The sequence below is a fragment of the Anabrus simplex genome, chromosome 9, assembly GCF_040414725.1.
Source record: "Anabrus simplex isolate iqAnaSimp1 chromosome 9, ASM4041472v1, whole genome shotgun sequence".
Lineage (NCBI taxonomy): Eukaryota > Metazoa > Arthropoda > Insecta > Orthoptera > Tettigoniidae > Anabrus > Anabrus simplex.
This window is the reverse complement of record NC_090273.1, coordinates 166,395,359-166,422,292: the sequence shown is the minus strand read 5'-3', so window position 1 is coordinate 166,422,292 and position 26,934 is coordinate 166,395,359. Positions and strand designations below refer to the sequence as shown.

The window sequence follows — 26,934 nt, the reverse complement described above, 5'->3', positions numbered from 1 at the left end:
TGTTCAGCAATTTTTTCTCTATTATTGAGGTTATTTGCGGGGTTGGTTAAATTGGGGAGGATATCGGTCAGTTTCCTTTTAACATCGGTTCTAGCCTCATTTTGCGTGTCTTCCGGCATTTTGCTGATGGCTAGCTCTGATTCTGTGATCATAGTAGCGGCTATGTTGAGGCTGTTCAAGTTTGGCCAGTTGTGTTTCGGTCCTTTGGATAAAGTTAACCTGGATCCGCCCAAGATTTTATTTTTTGAGAATCATCTTGCAACTTTTAGCGTTGGATAATGTGCATATGAAGATCCCAGAAAAGCTTTAATTTTATTTATTCGACATGTAACTTCCGAGAAAAGGCCCGTGCCATATATGGCACGCTGGGCAGTAGTGCTGTCTTTCGTTTCACAGATGAGAATTTGGATGTTATTCCGCATATTGCTTACAGATATGCCTTTGTCCAACACTTTCTCTTGTAAATCATCAGTATACAAGTTTTTCTTCAATATTTGCATATATTACAAAAATAATGTTCCAGAACTATTAAAAATACCTAGATTTTTGGTGCTAGGGATGATTTTATAGGGGTTGTAAATGACCTGAGCTGTTAATTGTATGAGGAAATGAATTTATAATTAAAATAATAATGCTAAAATATCACAAGCTACCTAAATCACTTATTACATCGCAATCAGTCTGTATGAGGAATTATAGCAGCGGTTTGTACAGAGATAAGTCACTTGTTTATGTGAGTACTGCACTAACGGTGATGATTTGAAAGGCAAGTACAGACTACTTATTACTTTTGTGCGAGTGATAATAAGTAAAACAGTCTACACATAAACCTACATTGGACTTGGTACACTGGGTTCTAGGCCTAGCAAGGCAATTTTCTCTTCGCTCCTGGAATTATAGAAAACCAATGATGCATTCCATCGTACCAAAGTACCTGTACTGCATTATGTCCAAAACAATTAGATCTGCTGAACAAGGGAGCAGCTTCGTAGCATGTAAGATAAGTCTGGACAATTGCTCGTCGAAAATCAAGGTGAAAAATGTCTTCTCGAGACATGTGTTTCAGCTGCCATGCATTATGCATTAGTTCGCTGAAGCTGGGTACTAGGTAAATTGTCGGCGAAGCCACCTCCAGTTTCATCTCCGCTGTCATCATCCGACAAAACTGCAGTGTCTGGAGGCTCCATAAATACCTTTTCTATGTCGGAAAGTTCATAATTTTCCAACAAGTCGAGTACGTCTCGCAATGAAATTCTCTTAGAAAAATGTATGAACCCATAAATGTGAAGCATATGAAAAGACAGGATGAATAACTGCATAAAAGATACATTTCAACAAGAAAACCGCAACGTAGTGTCAATTTTATGTGAAATACTTACTCTGTGTGATTAAAAATTGTTAAATTAAATCATATGATTTACAGCCTACACTATCGTGCGTTTGCTAGGTTGATAAAGAAAAGTTAAATGAACGGAAAGGAACATCAGCACTATAACAATTATACGCTGAGTTGTGCCGGACAGGAAGACAGCACTTCCGCCCAGCGTGCCAGATAAGTACCACCAAATTTCTACTTCAAATGAAAGGACACCTATCATCACCAAGACATATCTTAGCTAATCCTCATACATATAAGGACCTTAGAGAAAAATATAGCACAACTGGGTCCATATACATAACTATAGAAGTGAACCAGGAATTACTTACTTCAAAGGGTGCAGCCATTACTGGCACTCGTGAAAACAAGACTTCCTTTTTATATAGCTTTATCGTACCAATGAGTACGATATACTAAAATAAACTACATAAGATGTTCGGCGAGACTTCTCTGAATACGACAATACTGTAGTAAACAAAACAGTGCGCGCAGTTTCAATAATAAGAGTCCAAGAAGACGGTGTAGTTTGCCGTGCCATATATGGCACGCTGGGCGGATCCAGGTTAAATGTACACTTTCACTTAAGGGCGTGTTAGATAGATTTACAACAGCTGGATGAAACTGCGTACGATCGAACGTGTTACTATTGGAGTTTCTAGTTTGTTGGTTATGTAGTTGGCAGTTTTTTAGCCTGTTGAGTTTATTCTCCAAATTTGACTGTTTTTTGGCTAGTTTGTAAAATAATTTGTTCTCTACTTCTTGATAGAATAGTGTCCATTGTGCGTTTGAAAGTAGTTTAGTCGCTGCGAGGTGAGTGTCGTATAATTTCTGATTAAAAAAAAATGTACCACCTGTAAAAAAACCTACATCGGGCAAACCGGGAGAAACTTCATTATCAGATACCACGAGCACACTAACGCAATAAAATACAACAGGTTTTCAGCCATCGGCCAACACATGCAAGATTATAACCATAATTTCACCAATATTGAACAAGACATGGACATCCTCGTATTAGCAAACAAGGGCCCTTTACTCAACATAATGGAAAATTACTACATACACCTAGACCAATACTTTAATGCCAGTCACAATCTCAATGAAATCTCAGAGAAACCCAACATACTCTTCGATCTATTTATCACTTTCCTCAGAAACAATAATGCAGCCAACCTAAACTCAATCCTAAATTTAATCAAAGGTACTTTTCCAAGACAATTACACTTTCTCCCGCACCCTTCAGCCCCACCTTAAGCCCTCTTCCTAAGCCATATTTCATTTCAATACAAGAATTTACTGATTTCCATGATTATAATTTTTACAACACCCCATTTATACTTTATTCTTTGTTAAAAACCTCTTAGTATGTATATTCCTTGTATTATTAACTATTACCATAATAACATCTCATTTCACTTGTTATTCTTTAAAATAACATTTTCTTAGGATTTCGCCAAAAGTGATCTTTGCTCCAATACGGCTGATGATGACCCCTAGATGGGTCGAAACTAGTACCGTGTAATTTATAATTTTGTGAATATATTTTAGTATTGAAAAGGTGGAAACGTTTATGTTATTATTATTACTTATATATTATGTTTGACGGGGTAAATGAGTGTGAGGTTGAGTCCGAGGAAAAGTGTCGTCAGTCTGATAGTGTTGAAAGTATCAATTTTTTGCAAAATTATCCTTGGTCCTTCACGGACATTTCTGAGCACCAAAAGGATGACACAGGGTATCAAAATCTGCTGAAAGGAGTTGCTGATGGGTCTCGTAGAGACAAGTCGTTTGGTATCAAACTAGGGTTGTTGGTTTGTTGTAACCGTAAAAATGGTAATGACAAAATTTACGTTCCTCTCAAATTAAGATCCATGATGTTGCACTATTATCATGATTCTTACCTGGGTGCTCATCTAGGTCAATACAAAACCTTACATTGTATCTCTTGTGATTTCTTTTGGCCTAATCTCAAAAAGGACGTAATAGAATATGTGAGGAGCTGTGACATATGCCAACGGTGTCAACCTGCGCAATCTTCTCAAATTGGACTCCACTCCGCTGACGTCGCGTCGTTCCCCGGGGAAAAGTTATTTTATTACATGTAACTAATCTCATTATTAGGCCCGTATTGAACTATGCTATGATATAATAACAATTTGTTGGTTATTTTGATCCACCTTTTCAACAATTTGTTGGTTATTTTGATTCACCTTTTCAGTATTTCACTTATTATAAAGATAGAAACCGACCTGGCTTACGCCGGTCTGAACTCAGATCATGTAAGGATTCAAAAGTCGAACAGACTTATTAATTAAACTTCTACACCTAATCATTTCAGTATTGAAAAGGTGGATCAAAATAACCAACAAATTGTTATTATATCATAGAAAAGTTATTTGTCGATTATTTTGCCCTCTCACGAAATCCAAGAATGGCAATGTTGAAATCCTGTCCGTCGTTGACGCCTTTTTAAAATTCGTATGGTTGTTCCCGATCAGCAAAATAAACTCGAGCAGCGCTGTCTACATTTTATCTCGACATATTTTTGGAGTTTATGGGGCCCCGAAGGTTTTAGTCTCGGACAACGCATCTAACTTCAGCTGTCGTAAATTTCATCACCTGTGTTTTGGGTGGGGAGTGAAACATGTTTTTCTGAGCCCACACTACCCCAAACCTTCTCACGTCGAAAGATTTTACCGCAATTTGAAATCCTGTCTGAGTGGTTTCCATAGCGCTGATCAACGCAGCTGTGATGATAATTTGGAATTTTTTGTTTTAGCCTTCAACAGTGCTGTGCACGAATCTCACTGCTGCACCCCAGCAGATTGGCTTCTAGGGAGAAGCCTTGCTGACCCGCTCCAGTTGAAATGGGACATTGGGTATCTGTCCGAGCCATCGAGAAACATGAATATGGAGGCAAAATGGAAGTCGTTGCACACTTGGCGAGGGCCCGAAACCGGGTGGCTAAAAGATTCAACCAGGGGAGGAAAAAGGTCACCCTGGAAGTTGGAGACCTAGTTGTGGTAAAAATTTTCCCTATAAGCTCGGCAGCGAACCAAATCTCAGCCAAACTCTGCCATAAATGGTCTTATCCCAAGAGAATTGTAAGGTTCCTGGGACCTGTAACTGTAGAATTGGAAGATCTGTCAAGCAAGAAGTTATCAAAGGCTCGTGTCTTTATTGAAGCCATATCATCAACGGAGCCAGTAAAGCTTTATCTATTTTCCATTTTATTTTAGTAATAACACATGTTTATTTTACTTGTTGTGTAATTACAGGTGTTCTAAAGTCCTTTTTCGTTCACGGAAATAATATAAAGCAGACGTGCCAAGTCTTCCGATTTGAGCGGGAGACTCTCGTTTTTTCATCGATCCTCCCGATCTCCCGATTTTCAGAGCAATATCTGTAATTTTTGTATTATCTTAAACTCCCGCGGATTTCCTCGTTCTATCGATATATGGCTGAGTATGGCAGGTCGATAGTAGTTCTAATAATGATACCAGATGGCAGTATGGCGCACGGTGGCCTGTCATGTGCTGCTCTTTGGTCTATAATACAGTCATTCTCTTTGGAGTAACCTAACCTCAGAAGTAGCACACCATAGTTTTTTTACCCGTAGAAGTGCTCGTGTTGTGCCTTAATATTTGTTTTGGCCAAAATTTCAAAAAAAGAAATATGATGCAGTATTTAAAAGTGCTTATAGGGAAGAGTTTCAGTGTTTGAGTGAATCCAGAAAGGGACCAACGTTCACATTCTGTACTATAGGTAGGTGTGATTTTTCAGTTGCACATGGCGGGAAATGCGATATACTCAAGGATATGCAAACGAAAAAACATAAGGGGAGTGTCCAGTGTGTAGAAAGAAACCAGAAACTGAACTTTTCATGTAAAAACCAAGATGTAAATCCTGTGACGAATGCCGAGACGTTATTTACGTCGTTTATAGTGGAACATAACCTGCCTGTAAATTGTGCCGATCACGCCGGACCTTTGTTTCGCAAAATGTTTTCTGGTTCGGAAATCGCTAAACGATATGGGTGTGCTAGAACAGAAACAGCGGATATCATTACAGAAATGTGCATGGAAGAAAGGGCGAAAATTGTATCACATTTGCAGGTGAGTGCATTTTCTGTTGCTACTGATGGTAGCAATAAAAGCAATTTGAAGGTATATCCCATTGTTGTAACATTTTTTAGGCCTGAACTCGGTGAAATTCAGAGTTCTCTACTCTCTGTGCCTAATTTAGAAGGGGATGCTACTGGAGCTAACATTGCCAATCTTTTGCTCTCAACTTTTCGGGAATTCTGCATTCCATTAAAAAACTGCCTAGCTCTTGGTGCTGATAATGCTCCAGTAATGGTAGGATTAAAGAATGGTGTGGCAGGATGTTTGAAGCGGGAAAATAGTAACATAATCATCGTAGGCTGCTCTTGTCACCTAATTAATCTTGCTGCCGAGAAGGGTGCGGCGTGTGTGCCCATAAATATAGATGAAAGTATAATTGATATATTTTATTATCTGGAAAGGTGTGCAAAGAGGAAAGAAAAGTTCAGAGAATTTCAGACTTTACACAACACAGAGATCAGGAAAATTCTGAAGCATGTGCCTACGCGATGATTATCACTAAGAAGGTGTTTAGACAGGATTTTGCTGCAGTGGGACCCTTTGGTTACATTACTCAGGTGCGAAATTGTGAGTAAGGATTCTCAGAAGGGAACTTTGAAGACTTACAAAATTCCTAAGCACAGTTTAAGTGCACATGTGTCTTGTTTGTATGAAAACGTTAAGGATTGTCATAACATTTCACCTCACTCCTCAGTTAAAAGGAAAACCCAGTCATCAGTTTCACTAAAAAAAAAAAGAAACTACTGATGACACTAAGAGTCATGCATTGTCACGTGAGGAACGACTTTTCATGTTCCTTTCATCAAATTTACATAAAGTTTTATGGATATCTTTGAGAATCCAAATGTAGCTCTTCAGTCAAGTATGCTGCACATCCACTTATTGAGGTCAGTTTTGGAGGAACTATTGAAGAATGTGATGGCAAAGTTTGTGAAACCAGACGTTATTAAAAGATCCTCCTCTCTCCTTGATGTAGATTATCACACTCCAGCAAATCGAAAGGATGATTGTGATCTGATGATAGGGAACTCTGCGTTTTAGTGAACACCTTGAAGTCTGAGGAAAAGTGCATATTCTTTAAGTCTGTTAGAAAGTGTTTCTCTTCATCGTGTGACTACATGGTACACAAATTTCCATTCAAAGATGTTTTAATTAATGCAGAAGTTGCAAATATTTCTGCTATAAGTCAGGCATCATTTTCTAGCCTTAGATTTTTCATTAACAACTTTCCGAACATTCTGACTAGTGAAACACAACATTTAGATAAATAAACTGATATTCTGCACTCCCAGTTCTGTAACCTTCAGCTCGAAGAAACAGACCTGGCAAAAGGAAGGATTGATGTTCAATGGGCATTGGTAGGTCAGATGAAATCAGCTGATGGTGTACTTAAATATGACAGACTCTCTAAGGTGATGCTTGCTATTTTATCAATTCCACATACCAATGCAGAATGCGAAAGGATTTTTAGCAGAGTCACAAAGACAAAAACACAGTTCAGATCCTTGCTGTCTGAACAAATTTTTGGAGAAACTTTTAACCTTGAAATCAGTTCAGCAAGGCAAGTGCTTTGAGCAAAAATTTAGTTCAGATTTTCTGAAGAGGGCTAAGTCAGCTACTGGTGTGTTGAACAGCAGTTAGTCATAATGTGATCAGCATGTTAAAGGATGAGAAGTCACATGTTCCTACAGTTCAGGTATGTCCAGTATTTAGTATTCACATGTAAATGATGAAAAAAATATATATGGGCAAATAGTATTGTTAATGTATTGAATTATAATGAATTTGTACATGTACTGCCATCAGTGATGTGTCGTAATATGCCGCGATTCGCTGCGAAATTTCTCCTGATTTTTCACTTTTGAAAGTTGGCATGTCTGATATGGAAGATAAGAAAGGAGAATGGAAAGGAATATCGGTGTCATTGGTTGAAGATGAGACTAAATAAGTTGCGAATCCCTTGGAGACATGAGGATGTTATGTTTAATTAAACCTTTCCTTTGGCTACCTGACACCAACTCATGGAAGTATTGAATGAATTGCTTGAAATAGACTGATTCAGCTTGGTATTGTTTAACCCCTCAGCGTCGCAGCCGTTTAAAAAGCTTCCTACCCCGCGGCCGGATGAGTTTTCAACTACGCGCGACTGAAATACATTGATTCACTTAAAGCGTTACTACTAGTATAAGAGTAGCCCGATATTCACAAAATTTGGAATTCCGTATGGTAGAACTATGTACATGAAGATAATTACATAATTGTTTCGTATTTCCTTAGTAATTTAGTTCCGTGTGATAGAGTTCGAAGCACTCTTCGAGACAGAGACCCAAGGCACACTCCTGGCAGCAGTACACCGATGTCTTCTTTTCACCGTGTTTTGAACACGCGATACGTCTCTGAGATCTGGATTTTTCACTCTAGGGTGCTAATTTCCTGATAAAACGTATTTCCTGCAACCTTGGAACTGTATTATCTGATGCGCGCCGGCCTTGAATATTTCGTTTCCCGCCCGAGAAGCATATTTTGTACTATGTAAACAAACCTTCCATCAGCTGAAACTGATAACTGCTCAATGTTTGTCCCTGTGACTTGTCTAAGTATTATTGGAGAATCTAGGAATCATAATTCACTGTTGAAAACTTCCCTTTGACCTGTATGCGTATCTATAGTCTCCTACACGAAATTTACAAGTACTGGTATCTTCTCATCGTCACTCTCATCATTTACCACTGCATCGGCCACAGCCACATCATCTATTTCATTATCACTACTGCTAATACTGCCACTACTACTTCCTACTAAACTTTCATTTCAGTTATTCAATATTTCAAGCACGTTACTCTCAGCAGGAGCTAGCCATTGAGCGCGGTGCGTCACACAAGCTTATGAAGCTGCAGCGGGACCGAAAGCGGCAGGACGAAACTGAATGAGGGGAATAACATTTATGACGAATCAAACCAACTCGATACATATTTCAGATTAAAAGGTCGATACATCGCCTTTCAAACGAGATATATATATACCCTGCACAACTGCTTCTCGTGTCGTATGACAGAAAGCAGCACTAACTGATGCCTACACAGAGCACTCGCGGAGAGTTACAAAAAGACTACAAGCTGAGAAATAAAGACAAATATAATAAATAAACCGCACTCTTAATACAAAATTAGAGCAAAGAACATCACACGAAAAGACAAACTTCTGATATCATCATTTCCTTATTTTATTTCGTGGGAAAGAATGAAGCAAACGGACTATTAAAAAAGCAGGGATTGGTGCTCAGACATAATTGACAAATACTTATCCTTGCAAAAGCAACTACACTTTAACGATTTTCAATTCTTATTCAGAACACTGATAAACCCGAAAATGTCTTCTTTGAAACAAAGCAATTTGCATATCCGTAACACCAAAACTCTTCGCGCTATAGCCGTAAATGCGAAACCATGTATGGGTCTATACCACGTATAGAGGTCGGCGGCTACGGAAGAAAGGAGGGTCTATACCACGTATAGAGGTCGGCGCTGAGGGGTTAAGAAAGTACAGGGTCTCAGATCGAGGTGGACTGCATTTTATTGTGCATTGTTGTAACTCATTTTTGTAATTATGTGTTTAATATGTATATTCCTACTTTTAGTTAGATTTTAGGTCCTTTAGTATTTAGCAATGTAAGCACTTTAGGTTTAAGAGTTTGAACCTCACTTTAAAATGTGTCCTTGTCTGATCAACAAGAAAAGACACTTTTTAAAAAGGGGGCAGTTAGATGATGAGCAATGCTAAAATGGCATGTTCATAATGATGTTTCCCGTATTGCCAAGGGCTTGTATCGGTCTCACCTTGATTGAGTTTAGTGTTTCCATGATTGTGCCAGAGAGGGCATCTCCCTTGTCATGAGCACGGAAGATAATTCTTTCGGCGAGACTGTTGTTTTATCTCTTCGGAGCGAATCTTTGCATTGTTATGTGTGTGGAATATAAAACATGGATCCCACGCAGATTGGAGTGGTGTTTGTATGCCATACTACCATACTACCATCCTTCTTGTTATTTTGCTTATTGATATTACAGGTATGGTAATCCTTGTATTAATATTATTTCTACGGTTCTGTTTTGCCATTCGCCTCTTTTAGTAATGGCCAATTGATATGCATCCTTCTGCTGTACAGAGAGAATTGGTTGTGTGTCTGTTGTTGATGTGTTTGTGATGTGTTCATAGCTGGGGGTTTGATTGATTTTATTTACGTGCACTGCAATGTAAAATATTTTGCCATCGAATGAATGTGCTCTCTGCGTGTCGACGCGGAGATCCATTCGTGTCGTACGAAGTGCGTAAGCTGATGGTTTTATGCGTGACAACTGGATCCCTATTATCCTACTGCTAATTGTCTGCGCCGTGCACGCTATCTCTGACATGTGAGACCTTTGTTTGTGACCATGAGAGTCATACTATACGAGTTGGTGTTCAACTTATTAACTGGAGCAACTGCTCGTATTGTTTGCTGATACCGGCAATGTCTGAATGATTGGGTGTGTGTTGGTGAGTGGAAGGAGAGAAAGGATGACTTATCGGTCAGCTCAATTTATATTTTTGACTTTGTTTCTGAGCCTCATGCTTGTTGCCGGTATAGTGATATTTATTTTGCCTTGGTCTCTGTCATGTTTGTTTTCTTATATTCAGGCTATGCACATGCCTGGGTTTCTCTTTGGGTTTGAATATTGTTTCTTTGGTCCAGAGATGTTTCTTTCTGTGCTTTGTTGTGATCTTTCACATTTTATTTTACCTTCTCTGGGGTTTTATTTCCTCTCTTTGCTGCGTGGGAACCTTGATCTGTGGCAATTGTTGAGACGATGTGGATGTTAGACGCGTATGTAAAGAATTTTATTAATCTCACGGAAAGAATGACAAAGTTGATCCGTGTGGATTGTATTCACATTACCACATTGTGTAGCGAGATTGCAATTGAGACGGTGAGCCCGTTGTATGTATAATTTAAGCTTGGTGTTTGAAAAGGTGTGCTCAGGCATTAATGTTAAGATTCCAATTGGATGAACTCTGCACATGTACGTATCCTTTCTTTTAATTGCTGGCTTCATTTCTTGTTATTTTAAAAATTTTATTATATCAATAAACCCTCATTTAAATTTAGTTTGAATTTTATTGTTAGTGGCCCTAGTCTTGTTCCTGTTCTGCATTGAAATGAGGGTCGTTTTCAGTTCAGGGCTGTGTCTTTGGCCTTTCCTAGTCCCGGTCCACGCCTCAAATCTCCCGATGTGTGTGTTTTATGGTGACGTAGATTGTTGGTAAGGGAGGGGGTGCGGCTCAGAGGTATGTCAGCAGAGTTGAGAGCACGGCAGAGATTGGTGTTGAACTTGCACGTTACACTGGAAGTTGCTGGTTGTGTCAAAAACAACTGTCTGCTTGGAATCTCTTTTGTTGGGCTGGTGTTTACTGGCTGAAAAGTGCTGTTGCGCAAGGAACCTTTGAGTAGATATCACTGTACAATGGCACAAATTACAAAATATCTTACTGTTAGTTGATAAACCATCTTCTTTAATTTCTGATACATAACTTTTCAATTTTAAACTGGTTGACCCGGCTACTTCAGGCATATTGTAACAACGTTAATGTCTTCAATGAATATCAATATACAACAGCACACACTGAACGTACAAGAGCACTATGATCCGTCTCACTGCTAATTCAAAGTGTGAATGACTGGTAGTGAACTAGATGGAGTTATGGAGCAATCGGAGGGAATGCCCAAATTACGAACTAATCCGGAAACCACTAGCACATCGTCGATGAAGGAGATTTTCCTAGTTACGAAATTATAGCACAGACACAGTCGATGTTACGTAATCAGCTTATCTGTGCTGTAAGTGTGATTCAGATAGTCATGGTACTGACTGGCTGATCTCCACCACCTCCGGGCTCAACCTCTCTCTTTGTTCGCACCACTTATCGGCTTATTTTATCAGCCTAGGTGTACGAGTACTCACGTTGCGCTTTTTGTAGAACAAGCTGCTGGAATGAGTGCAACGCGCAGAGTGAGCGTCACGCAGAATAGAACAGCAAAAGAGGAGAGGGGGATGCGGAGGGGAAGGGTGACATAGGTGTGGAAGGAGACGGGAGGGAGGGCAGGGAGAATGGCTCAGGGCGGGTTAGGAGAGAGGGAAGAAAATGGTATTTGTGGTGGTGGGGGACTCTTAATTGATTTAAAGAAAGGGTTATGAACAGCTGATTTTTCCTATAATAGGAAATAAGAAAATCAAATAAAGTATTGGGTTTCTCGGTAACTTCATTAAGATTGTAGTTGGCATTAAAATATTAATCCAAATGTATGTAAAAACTCTATGTTGAATAGAGGTCCCTTTTTAGGTATTTTGAGTATGTCCATGTCTGTTTCAATGTTCGTAAGACTAAGGTTATAATCGACCATATGTTGGCCGATGGCTGAAAATTTGTTGTATTTGACTGCGTTGAAATGCTCAGAATATCCAATATTAAAGCTCCTACCGGTCTGCCCTATGTAGGAAATATTTGAACATGTGTTACATCTAATTCTGTAGACACCCGATTTTGAGTACCTGTTTATTTTATTAATATGCGAGGTGTTATGTAAGATGTGCATGTTGTTGTTTGTGGTTTTGAAGGCTATTTTCATGCCTTTCTTCTTTAAAACATTAGTAATCATGTGAATTCCATTGACATAGGTAAAAGTGGAGAAAGAATCTTGTTTGGATGGTTCTTTTTTAAGCGTGGTCTTAGGTCGGAATTTGTGTTTACTAATGATATTTTCTATGAATTGATTATTAAGGCCATTGAATCTAGCAATGTGACGGATAGTATTCAATTCTGTGTGGAAATCTTTTTTATTCATGGGTATGTTGAATGCTCTATGTATAAGACTGTCGTAGGTTGTTTTTTTGTGGGGGAAGGGATGAAATGAATCTTGTCGGATTGTGACGGCCGAATGGATGGGTTTTCTGTATATCTTGTAGGTTAAGGATTCCTCTTGTCTAGTAATGGTGAGACCGAAAAAATTGATTTTTTGATCTACTTCTGACTCCAAAGTGAACTTAGTGTTGAGGATCGATGTTATTTAATGTTAGAAGTGTGTTATTAGCATCTTGCAGGTTCTCGTTAATAACTACAAGGACATCGTTGACGTATCTAGCCCAAAAGAGGATGTTATCAAATTTATTGTTGATTTTTGTGTTCTCGAGAAAGTCTAAATAGATTTCTGCGGGAATCCCGGAAGCCGGTGAACCCATTGCTAGACCGTTTTGTTGGTAAATAGTACCATTAAACATAAAAAAGTTGTTAACTACCAATTTGAGCAATGTAATAAAATCTTGGATTTCCAGTTTACTCAAGTGACCATTTGTTTGTAGATTATTTTTGATGGGAATTAGTTTAGAAATTGGTATACTGGGGTACATATTAACAATGTCAAAGGAATGAAGTGAATAGTCAGGTCACATGTTGAAATTATTAAGTTTGTCTATTAATTCGAAGGAGTTTCTAACAGATTTCTTAGATGATAAAAGGTAATTTTTACTTAGAAACTTTTGGATAAATTGCGTAGTTTTATTCAGGGGACTCGGTCTAAAATTGATGATTGGGCGAATGGGCACACCGGCTTTATGAATTTTAGGAAGAGCTCTAGCCGTAGGAAGTCCGGGGTTCATACTAATAAGCTGGCTTTTTTTCTTGTTCAGTGAGCAGAAAGGAAGAATTTTTTAAGGTTTGTTTTATGAGTCTCTGGATTTTTTGTGTGGGGTCTTTTTTTAACTATGGAGAAAGAACTATCTTAAAAGAAATCAGATGTTTTGCTGATATAATCTTTTTTATCTATGATGACAGTCGTGTTACCTTTGTCAGCCTTGGTTACAATTAGGTCGTTGTCTTTAATTTTCTTTTTCAGGGCATGTAGGAGTTTCTGATCAGTTTGTGTGTGTTCTTGTTGTTAGAATTGGAAAAATTAGGTGAGTTCTTACAAGAGAGGATGTTATTAAGCTTCTTTTTGATTTCGTATCTTAGTTCATCTTGTGTGTCTGAAGGTGTTTTGGAAATGGCCAGTTTCGATTCAGTTATCATTGTGATGATTGAGTTGGTTGTGTTCGAATCGGGCCAGTTATGTTTGGGTCCCTTGGATAAAATTATTTCTTCATTTGCATTTAGGGGAGTATTGCATAGATTGATAACGGGTGAATGGAATTGGTTACAGTCATTTGCTGGTCTATTATTGCGTTTGATTCGATGGTCCTGCAATTTAGATTTCTTTAATTTCTCCATTTTATTATCCAAAGTATGTTGTTTTCTAGATAGGTCAAAAAATAATTTGTCTTCAACTGATTGGAAAAAGATTGTCCAATGTGCTTTAGATAACATTTTAGTCACCGCGAGGTGAGACTCGTATAATTTATGGTTGAGGAATGATTTTTTCTTATACAAAAACTTTGTCATATTTCAACCAGATTGTTAGTCTTGGTTTGAGTTTTAGAGGTTTGTAACGAATTACGATGTTTCTTTTTGTTGTGTCTTAAGAAATTTGGTGTTAGATCAAACTGAATGCACTTCTTGAGAAAATCTATGTCTGCCTAATTTGGCTATTTTTAATTTAATGCCTAGATATTGGAAGGCTTTTCTTTTAGCTTGGTTAGCTTTTACTTTTGTATGTCATTCCATCACCATCCCATCCCCTTGTTCATCCACATCACTTCATTTTTAGATTGTCTTTTGCTTGTAATTTTGGCTAGGCTGATGATGGTCCAAAAAATGGACCGAAACTAGTACCTGTTGTTTTTATTATATTGTAATGTTTTGATAAACTTTAAATGATTTTAAGTATTGAGAAGGTGGAACAATAAAATTTTGGAATGGTTTAGTTAACCTCCATGATCGGTTAACCTAACCCTACCCTAGATATCGTTTAGGTTAGGAGCTTGTGAAAATGATGATTATTTGTACAGGAATGCAATCAGTCTGTCCCTCAAACGTGGAGATTTCTCAGTCATTTTATGATTCACGCCTGACTTTCCTGCAAGTATAAACACCTGTTCAAAATTACTAGTGAAATCTTTTGACAGTATAATGCAATAGATACTGTTGTACTTCCTACGAGGCTGCAACTAGCAGTAATGAGAGGTGGTGGAACCTTGTGGTCAACTTTAATACTGTCATTGTCTTTATTTCTGGTTGGAGGTTGATTGTAGTAGGAAAGGCACATAAGTTTGCGTGCTCCTCGCGTATGGTGCATAAACCATGACATTGCATCCATGGATGCATGAATATGCCTTTGAAATGGGTGTTCATTTGCTATTATTCTCCCAAGAGCCTACCACCACTGCTTAGTAGGAATAAATGGCATTTCCTGTGTTTTGAGACCACATTTGTATCACTAGTAGTATTCGTTGGACATTGTAATGTTGATGTAGATTTTGGATTTGATTTGTTAGCCTTATGGCAGAGCTTGTGGTGGTTGTAAAAAAAAAAAAAAAAAGAAACCCTCACACACACAGTAATTCGCGGTACAGTAAATGATATCCATTTGAGTAACATTTTGAGTGTCACTCTCCGTGACCATTTAATAGTTTTTAAGTATTACAAATACTTAAAATCAGACTTCTGGTTTTCTCTTTTAGTTTAACGTATATGCAGTTTTTGACTGGCATGCAATAGTCCTATTTCATCTTTTTTATTTTAAGTTTTTAATTTTAATAACTTCTCATTGTACAATGTTGTGTGTGTGATTGAGGTATAAGCTGCAATATATGTTGTGTTATCATTGAATTATATTTATAATCGTGACCTAAAGAATTCAATATACTGAAGAGGCCCTTAAAATAGGGAAAAACACATAGTATAGTCCTGACGCTCAAAGCATACCCACGCGGTATCCTCTGATCTCAAAACTTGGCCCACCCTGGTAATAGTGACGGTTGTCATTCTGCCCGCCCTAGTGATAATGAGGGTTGTCAGTCGGTTTCTTTCCTCTGGACACAAGAGGCGCGTGTCGTTTAAAAGGCGAGTTCTGTCAAAAGCAAGGTTGTCATATTTTGCGTCGATTATTTAAACATGTTAACATTTAATTTATTCTAAAGTCAAAATATAAATATAAAAACTTGATCATGAACCACAGCACACACCGATATCGCAGAATAATTTGTTTCGTGGTTAACACGTGCGGTGGTCGCAGATGTTGAAAGAAAGAAATAAAAAACAGGAAGAAGGAATTGGCAAATAAACTCGACAAAGACTAAACTTAAATTGATACCAAAGTAGGCCTATTAAAATATTATATGTAATTTCATGCTGCTAATATCAGTGTCTCGCTTTCAGTAAAGAAAGGAAAAGTACAACAATTATTAACAATTCCTTTTTATGTCGCACCATCACAGATAGGTGTTATGGCGACGATGGGCTAGGTAAGGCCTAGGAGTGGGAAGGAAGTGCCCGTAGCCTTAATTAAGGTACTTCCCCAGCATTTTCCTGGTGTGAAAATGGGAAACCACGGAGAACCATCTTCAGATCTGCCGACAGTGGGGCTTGAACCCATTATCTCCCCGATGCAAGCTCACAGCGGCGCGCCCCTAACCACACGGCCAACTCGCCCAACAAAGGAAAAGTAAAATCACGAACTAGGGACTGGGATAATAATAATATTAATTGTCCGCCTCTGTAGTGTCGTGGTTAGTGTGATTAGCTGCCACACCCGCAGGCCCGCATTCGATTCCCAGTTCTGCCACGAAATTTGAAAAGTGGTACGAGGGCTGGAACGGGGTCCCCTCAGCCTCGGGAGGTCAACTGATTAGAGGTGGGTTCGATTCCCACCTCAGCCATCCTGGAAGTGGTTTTCCGTGTTTTCCCCTTCTCCTCCAGGCAAATGCCGGGATGGTACCTAACTTAGGGCCACGGCAGCTTCCTTCCCTCTTCCCTGCCTATCCCAATCTTCCAATCCCCCACCAAGGTCCCTGTTCAGCTTAGCAGTTGAGGCCGCCTGGGCGAGGTACTGGTCATTCTCCCCAGTTGTATAATTTCCAGGTGTGATTCCCATGGTCTCCACATCACGGCATGAAGTGAAATGAAAAGCAACACACTTCACAAATATTAACGAAGCAAAGAAATAATCCAAAACTTTCAAACAGCGAACAAAGCAAGTGTGAATTGTCTGAGCTGAAAAAAGAGACTGACGTCTATTTAACAAGAGGTGCATTGGCAACAGAGTTGTGAGGATTTCTGAAGCGGAATGCGAACTTCCGTTTTAAAGCCCACTGCCGTCATAAATCACCCCCTGCTAGGCAAGTGAGTGGCCAGGGAGATCAAACGTTTGCCGAACTCTTTGAATGCCGCTGGGTACGCTTTGCCCGTCTCAGCTCTAGTAGTAGTGTCTGGCTGATTGAATATTAACTTTAAGATAAAGTAGTGACTTTGTTCTTGTTTTATAAGAAAGGTTCCCATTTAATATTGATTGTCCCTTTTCGTACTTTTTAAATACGTTTTTAAGCCACTACAATGAACACAGTTGTTGCTTGCTCTTTCAGATGACAGCTCGTCTAGCTCTGGCACACTGAGTTCCTCACCAAGTTCAAGTTCTCTCGGCACGTATGATGTGCCCCTTAAATATTATCCCAAGGGGAAGCAGAAGATTAGATGTGCCTCTGCTGAGAACCTTCATGAAGTTCCAAAACCCAGGTCCTCTTGTAAGTAGCCAGTCACCAGCGCATGTTGTAGTCTTTCTGTTAAGATGATAGTCAGAACCGAGCTCGATAGCTGCAGTCGCTTAAGTGCGGCCAGTATCCAGTATTCGGGAGATAGTGGGTTCGAACCCCACTATCGGCAGCCCTGAAGATGGTTTTCCGTGGTTTCCCATTTTCACACCAGGCAAATGCTGGGGCTGTACCTTAATTAAAGCCACGGCCGCTTCCTTCCCACTCCTAGCCCTTCCTTGTCCCATCGTCGCCATAAGACCTATCTGTGTCGGTGCGATGTAAAGCAACTAGCAAAAAAAAAAAAAAAAAAGATAAAGTCAGTAATTCAGGGCTTTGTGGCAGTGCTGCTGAAGCGGAAGAGAAACTCTCAAGTGACATTGATAATCCCATTGAAGCAATCGCTACCACCTTCTTCCTGTAAATATCTGAACCATATTAAGTGCAAAGTGCACTCTCTCACTCCACTGTTCTCTGCTTGGTGTTCTGATGACCACTGCATAGTGCTTTAACCATGTCTGGACGAAAATTAGTCTGTCATAACACTAATGACCTCCAGTTTTACTGCCTAAAGCCGTATTGTTGACCTTAACAGCATTATGGTATTTAACCTTTGCAAAGGAATGTTCTTTTATTCTGTTTCAGAATACCGTTATCTTAATGAAGTGGCACATTTTTCATCCTTATTCTCAGCCACCCCCTCTAGGGACACCATGACCTTGACGTCGGTGTGTGTGCTTGTTGATCCCAAGGGCTGTGCTAGCTTAGGGTTACCCATGCTGGATTGGCCTCGGTGTAGGGCCAGACTAACAAGGTGTCCCCCGAGTTGTTTGAAAGGTGTCTGTGCTCTTTATTCTTAAATTCCATTTCCACCCTTCTATTCTCACCATCTAAATTTCATTCCTCTTCCTGTCTGGCCACCCTCTCTGCCTCGGGTAGATTAGGTTAGTACGGAGGTTTTATCCTCTCCCAATCACAAGTTTCGGGTCATGGAAAGGTGATGCATGGCTACTGGGAGAGTAGTTCCAAGCGATCCCCTCCAGATACCGGGCGCCCTCTGGAGTAAATAGCCTTGCACTCGGTACATCTCCTTGGCTCTGCCGGAGGTCGACTTCATATTTCCGGAGTACTCGTGGGACTAAAGACGGAACCTCTTTCTCTTTTTCAAAGGGTGGCACCCCTCAAAAAACAGCGTCTAAAATTAGTAAGAAACGTAAGCGGTATACTCCAGTTCCTGTAGACTATATAAGTGACGAACGTCTTCCTCGATTCCTGGTTGCTTCCAGGGTCAGTGGTAAAAGTTTCCTTGACGAATGTCCTTTTATGATAAGTAATTCAATCGAAGAAATTGTTTCTGGTAGTGGATGAGATGCGCAAGCTCCGAGATGGATCCGTACTTATGAAGACATCTACGGCTGAGCAGTCCAGACGGCTACTTAAAGCCAAGCTATTCGGAAAGGTAGAGGTGAAAATCGAGAAGCACCAAACCCTTAACTCCTGCAAGGGAGTTATATTCCACAGGGATTTGATTAAGTCTTCCGATGATACTATGATCCAGTACCTAGCACGTCGGGGTGTAACCGACGTGGAGAGGTTGAAATGGTGTGTGGGTGATAAGCTACTCGATACGGGTATTTTCATCCTTACCTTCTACGCCGAGACCGTACCTGAACGGATAAAAGTGGCAATGTATCGTCTGACTGTTCGTCCGTATATTCCAGCACCAATGAGGTGTTATAACTGTCAAAACTTTGGCCACACCTAACTGCGATGTACAGGTACGATGACCTGCAAAATGTGTGGAAAGTGTGAGCATCCTTGTGTTGACTGCACACCACCACCTGTGTGCGTCAACTGCCCGGGTGCACATGCTCCAATCTCTAAGGAGTGCCCCACATTCAAGCAGGAGAAGCAGATCTAGGAGATAAAAACGCTGGATAAGCTATCTTATCCAGACGCCTGGAGGAAGTTCAAATCCATGGCTGCTCCGGAGATCTCCATCTCCTTTGCTGAAAAGGTCGCAAACGTGCGGATCACTCCAGAGTTTTGTACAGAACAGCAGTATTGAAAACGAATCGATAAGTCAAAGTCAGCAACAAAAGATAATCGCTAAGGAAACTGGAGTTTTAACAGCTCAAGAATCGAAAAGTGCGTTATTGCCGATGTTGCCTGGGAGGGCTGTTTCCCAGGAACGCTTGGCTGGGAAGTCCTCTCCCAACAGGGCGGGGGGGAAAGACTTCCCCAAATAGGGCTGGAAAAATCCAGCCCTCCCTCCAATGCCCAGATTACAAAGGAGGAGAAAGGGGAGCCACAGAGCTCCCTTAAGAAATTGGAGAAGAAGCCTTCTCCAACTCAATCGGGGGTCACAGGATCCCTGAAGAAATCCGGTAAGCCGTCTGCCGGCTCTCCTCCAAAAAAGAGAGAAACGGTTGGCAAGAACGAGAGGCCCTGACGCCCTCTTGTTCGATCACTTTCTGGAGAACCTAGTTCTCCCAGGAAGAAGGCCTACTGTAACCGATTAATGAGAACACCGTCCCCGGAGGGTCCAGTCACCGCGCCTCCTTCTTCTGAGGAGACAATGGAGACTGAACCATTCATTGTCATGGATGGTGATTGTGACAAAAATGACACTGACAAAGACGGCAGAACCTGGCAGGTAATGGAGCTAACAAAGGGCAAGAAAATGCTCTAAATTCGAAGCCTTACCGATCCACACAATGGCACTATTGCAGTGGAACTGCAGTAGTTACCACTATCGCCTAGCTGAGTTATGTCAATTTATATCCGTCTATGCGGCCTCCATAGTCTGTCTATAGGAATCTCGTTAGACCTGGACACGACACGACTACGAGAGGATATCATCTTTATTCCAAAGATAGAGTAGCTATGGATGGCGCGCCAACTGGGGGCGTTTGTACCCTAGTTCGCTCAGACATCTATAGCGAAGTACCGCTCCGTACTCAGCTACCACGAACCTACTACGCTGGCGTAGCAGTGGGAGAGGTGATATTCCCACGTGGTGCGTTGCAGGTGGCGGATAGGGGGGTCCTAACAAGTTTGCTGGCGGACTTGAGGGAAATAAACACACTACCCCCTTCCGTATTCCCAGTACTTCTGTCAGCATCTTTACTGCAAAAATAAGATCCACAGTACTTCGACCTTTCCTGAACCTGTGTTGTTCTTCCTCAAGGAAATGTTCCACTATCTTCCTAAGTCTTGTTTCTATGATCTTTTCCAGCAGCTTCAGGGAGTGTGACAACAGCGTAATGCCTCTGGAATTTCCACATTTCCGTCGGTTGCCCTTTTTGAACAGTGGAATGATGACTCCTTTACTCCAATCTTCTAGAATTTTGTTACTTTCCCAAATCACTGATAACGCTCTATATAGCCAATTCAAGCCTGGTATTCCAGCTGCCTTTATCATGTCTGAGCTGAGATTATCAAAGCCTGGGGACTTCCCATTTCGCATGCTCTTTAGTGCTATTTCTACCTCAAGCCATGTTAATGGGTATTTGTTGTTTTTGGCTTCATCTACACTACAATCATTGGTGGTGGTGGTGGTGGTGGTGGTGCCCCCATCACCATTTAACAGCATGTTGAATGAACTATGCTCTATAACCAGTCATCTACTCTGTGCCATATTTTGAGTTGTATCACATTCTTACTTAATTTCATTTTAAGCTCTGTGGCCTAGGCAACGCATAAAATGTAGGGCAGAGTTCCCATCTGCATCGTGGTTTCCATGGCTGTGTAAAATGGCCGACATTTAGGGCAGTAAGATTGACAGAAAAAAAAAAAAAAAAAAAAAGAAATATGGAAAGAACAATAAATTGCCCCTCTGACTAGTGTTTACTATGGATGGATTGTAGGAAAACAAGATGTCTGACACTTAGGGCACATAAATATAGTAAACATATGAACTTAATATCGCTTGTAACAGAATGTATTCACAAGATAACACCACCACATGGACATCACATATAAACACCACGGATAGCTCTTAAAACCACAACTGAGGCATTAGTTCTTAATAAATCCATAAACTTCTCAGCACATCTTTATCTGATCTTAATTCAAGGAGTATGTATATAATTTAATTGGATCAGGACTCAACATGGCAGATGCAACTTCTGGAAACACAAGTGGAAGATTACCAGCGATCCTTATTGCGACTGCTCTGACGTGCCTCAGACCGTTCAACATATCGTCACAGAGTGCCCACTCCGAAGATTCAGTGGGACAATAAAGGATATCCACAAGGCTAGTGATGAAGCTGTGAGTTGGCTAACAAAACTGGACATTCAGCTTTAGCAGCAATGCAGATATTGATGAGCTCAAATGTATGAATATAGTTCGTTTATTACGTACTTGTTCTGTGTGTATAGATGAAAATGTTTTCGTGTAATTGTACATATTTGTTAATAACCAAATTGTAACAATGTATCCTCATGCCATACGAAATATATATATACATATATATATATACATTTAATTTCAATACGTACAGTAGCATGAAAATTAAGCATTACTTTAATTCAGCCTTTATTTCTAATCAGTTAACTACTGCTCTTGGCCACGTTATTTACATATTTATTACGGAAGTATGTTCTTTCATTTTGAATTGTGTGTACAGAACACCAGTTGACGAGCATTACTAATTGACTCCAACATCACCTTCGAGTTTGATTGTCGAGAGATCTTGCCAGTGTACATGGTGCGAGAACTATGATGAAGATGATCATTCACATTTAATATAATCTCTGGGGTGCATAAAATAATATTGATAATGGAGTTATATCATCATCATTATCATTTCCCTTTATCCAGCTGTAGCCGTGTAGGGGCAAATATGGTTCCTCTCCACTTTCTTCGGTCTTTCCAACACTGTGTCCCAGTCAAGGTTTCTTTCTATAATACTGCATTGGATTGTATCCTTCCGTCTCAGTCGTGGTTGTCCATGGCCTCTCCTTCCTTGCATTTGCATTTCAATTTCCATCACCTTTTTTTGGCATTCTTTCGTCACGTATTCGTTTTATGTGCCCAAACCATCTTAGTCGGCTCTTCTCTATACTGTCATTCATTTTTCCACTCCAATTCCTTCCAGGATTCTCTCATTCCTTATTTTGTCTCTATACTCTTCTGTATCATACTCCTCAAGAATTCATTTTGGCTGCCTGTATTCGACTCTCATCGTTCTTTGTCATTGTCAAAGTTTCTGCTCCGTAAGTTGTTATGGGTACGTAATACATCTTGTACATAGTTTCCTTCATTTCCATTGGCACATCTTTGTCCCATAACATGTTTCTTACACTATGATAGAAACAACATCCAACTTGAATCCTCTTACTAATCTCAGCATCCAGTCGAGCATTCTCCATTAATTCACTCCCCAGGTATTCGAACATTTCCACTACTTCCAGGGGTTTGTCTGCAGGTCTAATCTGACCTTTCCCTTCTTTCTCCCCTCTAGTCATAACAAGAGTTGTACTCTTTTCTACAATAATTCTCAGTCAACATTCTTCGATCTTCCCATTCACCACATCCAACTGTTCTTGAACCTTCCCGTCATCTTCTCCCCAAATCACAATAGCATCTGCAAATAACATATTCATTTCTCTTCCTCCATATGTTTTTGCTGTTCTCATGATGTCATCCATTACTATTGGAAACAGGATTAGTGATAGAACACTTCCCTGTCTCAGCCCACTAGTTATTTTGAACGAACTTGTCCTGCTAACTTGTGTTTGCACGCAGCTACAACATTTCTTGTACATTGCCATGATCATTTTTATTAATCTCTGTCCAATTCCTTTTTGCACCAGACTGTCCCAAACTTTCGTCCTAGGGACACTGTCATATGCCTTTTCAGTATCAATGAATGTCGTCACCATATCATTCCTGTACTTCCATTGCTTTTCCATAATTTGTCTCTTAATAAAGATGGGCTCTATTGTTGACCTTCCACTTCTGAAACCAAATTGATTTTCCTGTATCTGATTCTCAACCTTACTCTACTTTCCACTATCTACTATCTACTTTCCATTATCTTAGCAACATGGGATATTAGAATAATTCCCCTATGGTTCTCCAAAACTTTCTTATTGCCTTTCTTGAAAATTGGGATGATTATTCCTTTTTGCCAATCCTCAGGGACCTTCTTATTCTCCCAGACATTCTTGAGAATCCGATATGTCCACTGCAGGCCTACAGCTCCAGTTGCCTTTATCATCTGCACTGAAATTTCATCTATTCCAGCAGTTTTTCCATTCTTCATCTTTCTTGCTGCCATTTCAATTTCATTCATTGTAATTTCTTTATCCATTTCTCATCAACTAATTGCCTTTCCTAGTCGTCCATTGAATGACTGTCATCAGTTCTTATGTTCAGCAACTTCTGAAAATTCTCTCTCCATTTATTTCTTGTGATTGCATTTGAGGGCATTGAAAAAGCATATGATAGTGTTCCTCGAAACAAGATATGGGAATGCCTGGAAGACCTAAAGGTGCCACTTAATTGACAAAGTCAAGATGCTATACCAGAAGTGCTACGGTTGTGTCCAGATAGGCAACGGACGATCAAAATGGTTTGAAAGAAAGAGAGGTGTCCAACAAGGAAGTGCTCTGTCACCACTCCTGTTCATAATAGTAATGGACAAGCTCATCAAATCTATCGAAAATAGGCAGTGAACCAAACGCCCTGGTATTTGCTGATGGTGTGCTTTTATGGGGAGAGACAGAAGCTGAAGTTCAGAAGAAACTTAATGAATGGAACAACACACTCAAAAATTTTGGACTGAAGATGAGCAAAACAAAGACAATGGAAATGACCATCAACAGGGAAGGAACAAGCTCAAATATATTTCTGGAAGGAGCAAAGATCGATTCAGCTTCCCACTTCAAGTACTTCGGAAGCACAGTATCGAAAGACAACACTGTTAGGCAGGAAATACTCAGCAGGACACAGAAACTATCAAACTTCTACAGTCAAGTCAGAAATCTCCTCTGGGACTGCAAAATACCACAGAAAGCGAAAGCAGTCATGTACCACACTTACTTCATACCAATCCTCACGTACGTTTTAGGGACATGTACCCTACTAAATAAAGACTTCAGTAGAATCCAAGCAACTGAAATGAGATTCATTAGAACCATGAACCAAATTACCAGAAAGGACAACATCAGAAATGAAGTGAATAGGAAAGTAGCTGGTATTGAGGTTCCTATTATCAGTGTCATAAAGGAACTCAGACTTCAGTGGTATGGGCACGTAATGAGAATGAACAGGGAAAGACCTGCCAGAAAATATTTCGACGTTAATCTCGTAGGAAGAAGACCACAGGGAAGACCAAGAAAACGTTGGATAAAGACTGTAAGATCAGATGTGGAGGAGAGAGGATACAAATGGGAGGATGTACTGGATCAGAAGATGTATGAAGACAGGAGGAGATGGTGAGTGCTTGTACACCACACCCGGGAAACTGGAGTTGGGAAATGATGATGATGATGATGATGATGATGCCTTAATCCTTCTCAAATCTGGTGTTTACTTGATCTCTCTTTTTGTTTCTTAGGATAAAATACAGTAATTTCTTGCTGCCCTGCATATCATCTCTCAATTTCTGTGAATAAGGCCCAGCTTTTCCTCTTTTCTTCCTCCAGTACTTTCTTGGCCAACTTCTTTGCCTCCACATATTTACTTCTATTTTCCCCATTCTTAGATGTTTTCCGTGCTTTCCACGCCATTTGTTTTTCCTTCACTTTAATCTTTACCCTATCATTCCACCAGTGGGTCTCTTTGTCTTTCACATTTTCTGATGTTCTAACACATACCTTTTCTGCACATCGAAACCAGTGCTTCCTTAAATCCTTAAATCTTTTCCCTTCATCTTCAACATTCCCCACCTCCGTCCTGGGTACCAAGGGTATTATTTCCCTTTGAAATTCTTCTTGTATGCTTTTCTCCTTCAACTTCCATATTTTGATTCTTTTCTCTCTTCTTAATGGAGTTTTTCAATCTTTCCCACTATCAATCTTCCTGTCACCACACTATGATTTCCACCAAAGGCTTCTTCAGGCATGGCTGTAACATCTAAAAGTTTCTTCTGATGTTCTTTCTCTTTGATTATATAATCAATCATGGTCTTTGTTTGTCTCCATACATTGTAATTTTCTGACTGTTCTTCCTAAACCAGGTGTTTCCAATAATCATTTGGTTCCTCATGCAAAAATCCACCAACAACTCGCCTTCTGGATTTACGTTTCCACATCCAAAAGGCCCTACATCATCTTCCTTTCCTTGTCTTTCCCTTCCAACCTGTGCGTTTAGATCTTCTATCATTAGCACTTTCTTATCTTCTGTCTATCCACTTCCTCTAAGAAGTTCTGTAGATGTTCATCTATGCAACCCGTTTTTGGGGCATACAAGTGAAATAGATCTTTCTTGCCATTTTCAAACTGGGAACTCATCACAATCATCCTATCGCTGACGCATTTTGTATGTTCCACATATTCTGGGATATCTTTCCCAGGTATGATGGCCACTCCAATTCTTGTCTCAGGTCCTTCGCTGTAATACAGCCTGTATCCTTCTCTCAGAGGAATCTCCTCCGTACCCCTCTTCTTGGTCTCGCACAGTCTAAGTATGGCTATATCTTTTTCTATCATGAAGTCGACCCGTTCTTGTCTTTCCCGTCAGTGTCAGGACATTTACTGTCACAATCTTGATGTAGTTATAACGCATGCTTAATTGCTTATAATAATTAATGCACCGTTGATAAACCTAACCATGCTAGGTTAATATGGTCGTTTGATCCCTATTGACTTGTCTGAATCGATTACAGACCTATTTAAAATAGTTTTATTTGAGTCCGCCTTGTCAGTACACCTTATAATGAAAGAAAACTATTTTACCATACATGTTTCAGGAAGTCATCCATTCCCTTCATTAGTGACCACTTCCTTTGTAAAGTAATTAAAACTGAAGTGAAGAGTACAACAGAAGTCCGCAATAGCGAGAACTCCGTTGTAACAACAGTTTTATTCTGTCCCTTGAAAATTACCTTAATAAACTGTGTACTATCCTTCGGTTACTGTGAGAACCCAATCATGAATGCATTCGTTGTCTCTTAATTCAGTGCAAAACACAATTCCATGGAGCAATAAAATTCAAACATGTTTGACTCGTTTGAGCCATCTTCAGTGAAATAAGGGGGGTTCAAGTAATCTACATAATGTGCTAAGAACTCCCTAGGCCTCGAAAACCTAATAGTTTTGGTCAGAAAAGAACAAGAGTTGACGAAGAGAGGTCGGATGAGATAGATGAAAGTGAGGAGCCCGGCACAAGTAAGTGGAAGTAATGTCAGGACTCAGTTAAGGGCTCTGTGTTTGCCAACCCACACTCCTCTAAGTTCAGTGCCCTTGGCCCCTTCCGGTCGCCTCTTATGACAGGCAGGGGATACCATGGGTGTTTTTTTTTTTTACCGCCCCCACCCACAGGGGGGAAGTTAGTTATCGGTAATCATGGGTAAATCTATGATAAAACATTATAATCAAGTGTTTAGTGTTCTTTGAGTTTCCCATGGATACTGAAATCGAGAAAAGGTGATAAATTAGCGTTTTGTACTGTGTGCTCTTGTGATATTAACACAGCACATGGCGACAAAAAGCGACCTTGGTAATTGGAAATGTAGGGAACAGTTTTTTTTTTTTTTTTTGCCAAAGCT

General features: G+C 40.0%; 1 protein-coding gene across 4 annotated transcripts in view; it reads left to right on the top strand.

Annotated features, from left to right (window-relative positions):
• Hyls1 (Hyls1 centriolar and ciliogenesis associated) overlaps positions 1–26,934 on the top strand; it is a 166,847-nt gene that overhangs the window by 99,917 nt on the left and 39,996 nt on the right. For 3 of the 4 annotated variants that reach the window (XM_067153875.2, XM_067153876.2, XM_067153874.2), the window contains exon 3: positions 17,049–17,207. The exons of the other annotated variant lie outside the window; for it this stretch is intronic. In XM_067153875.2, the coding sequence (XP_067009976.2) occupies positions 17,049–17,207 (159 nt within the window). The remainder of the gene's footprint in view (positions 1–17,048; positions 17,208–26,934) is intronic. 4 annotated transcript variants of the gene reach the window in all.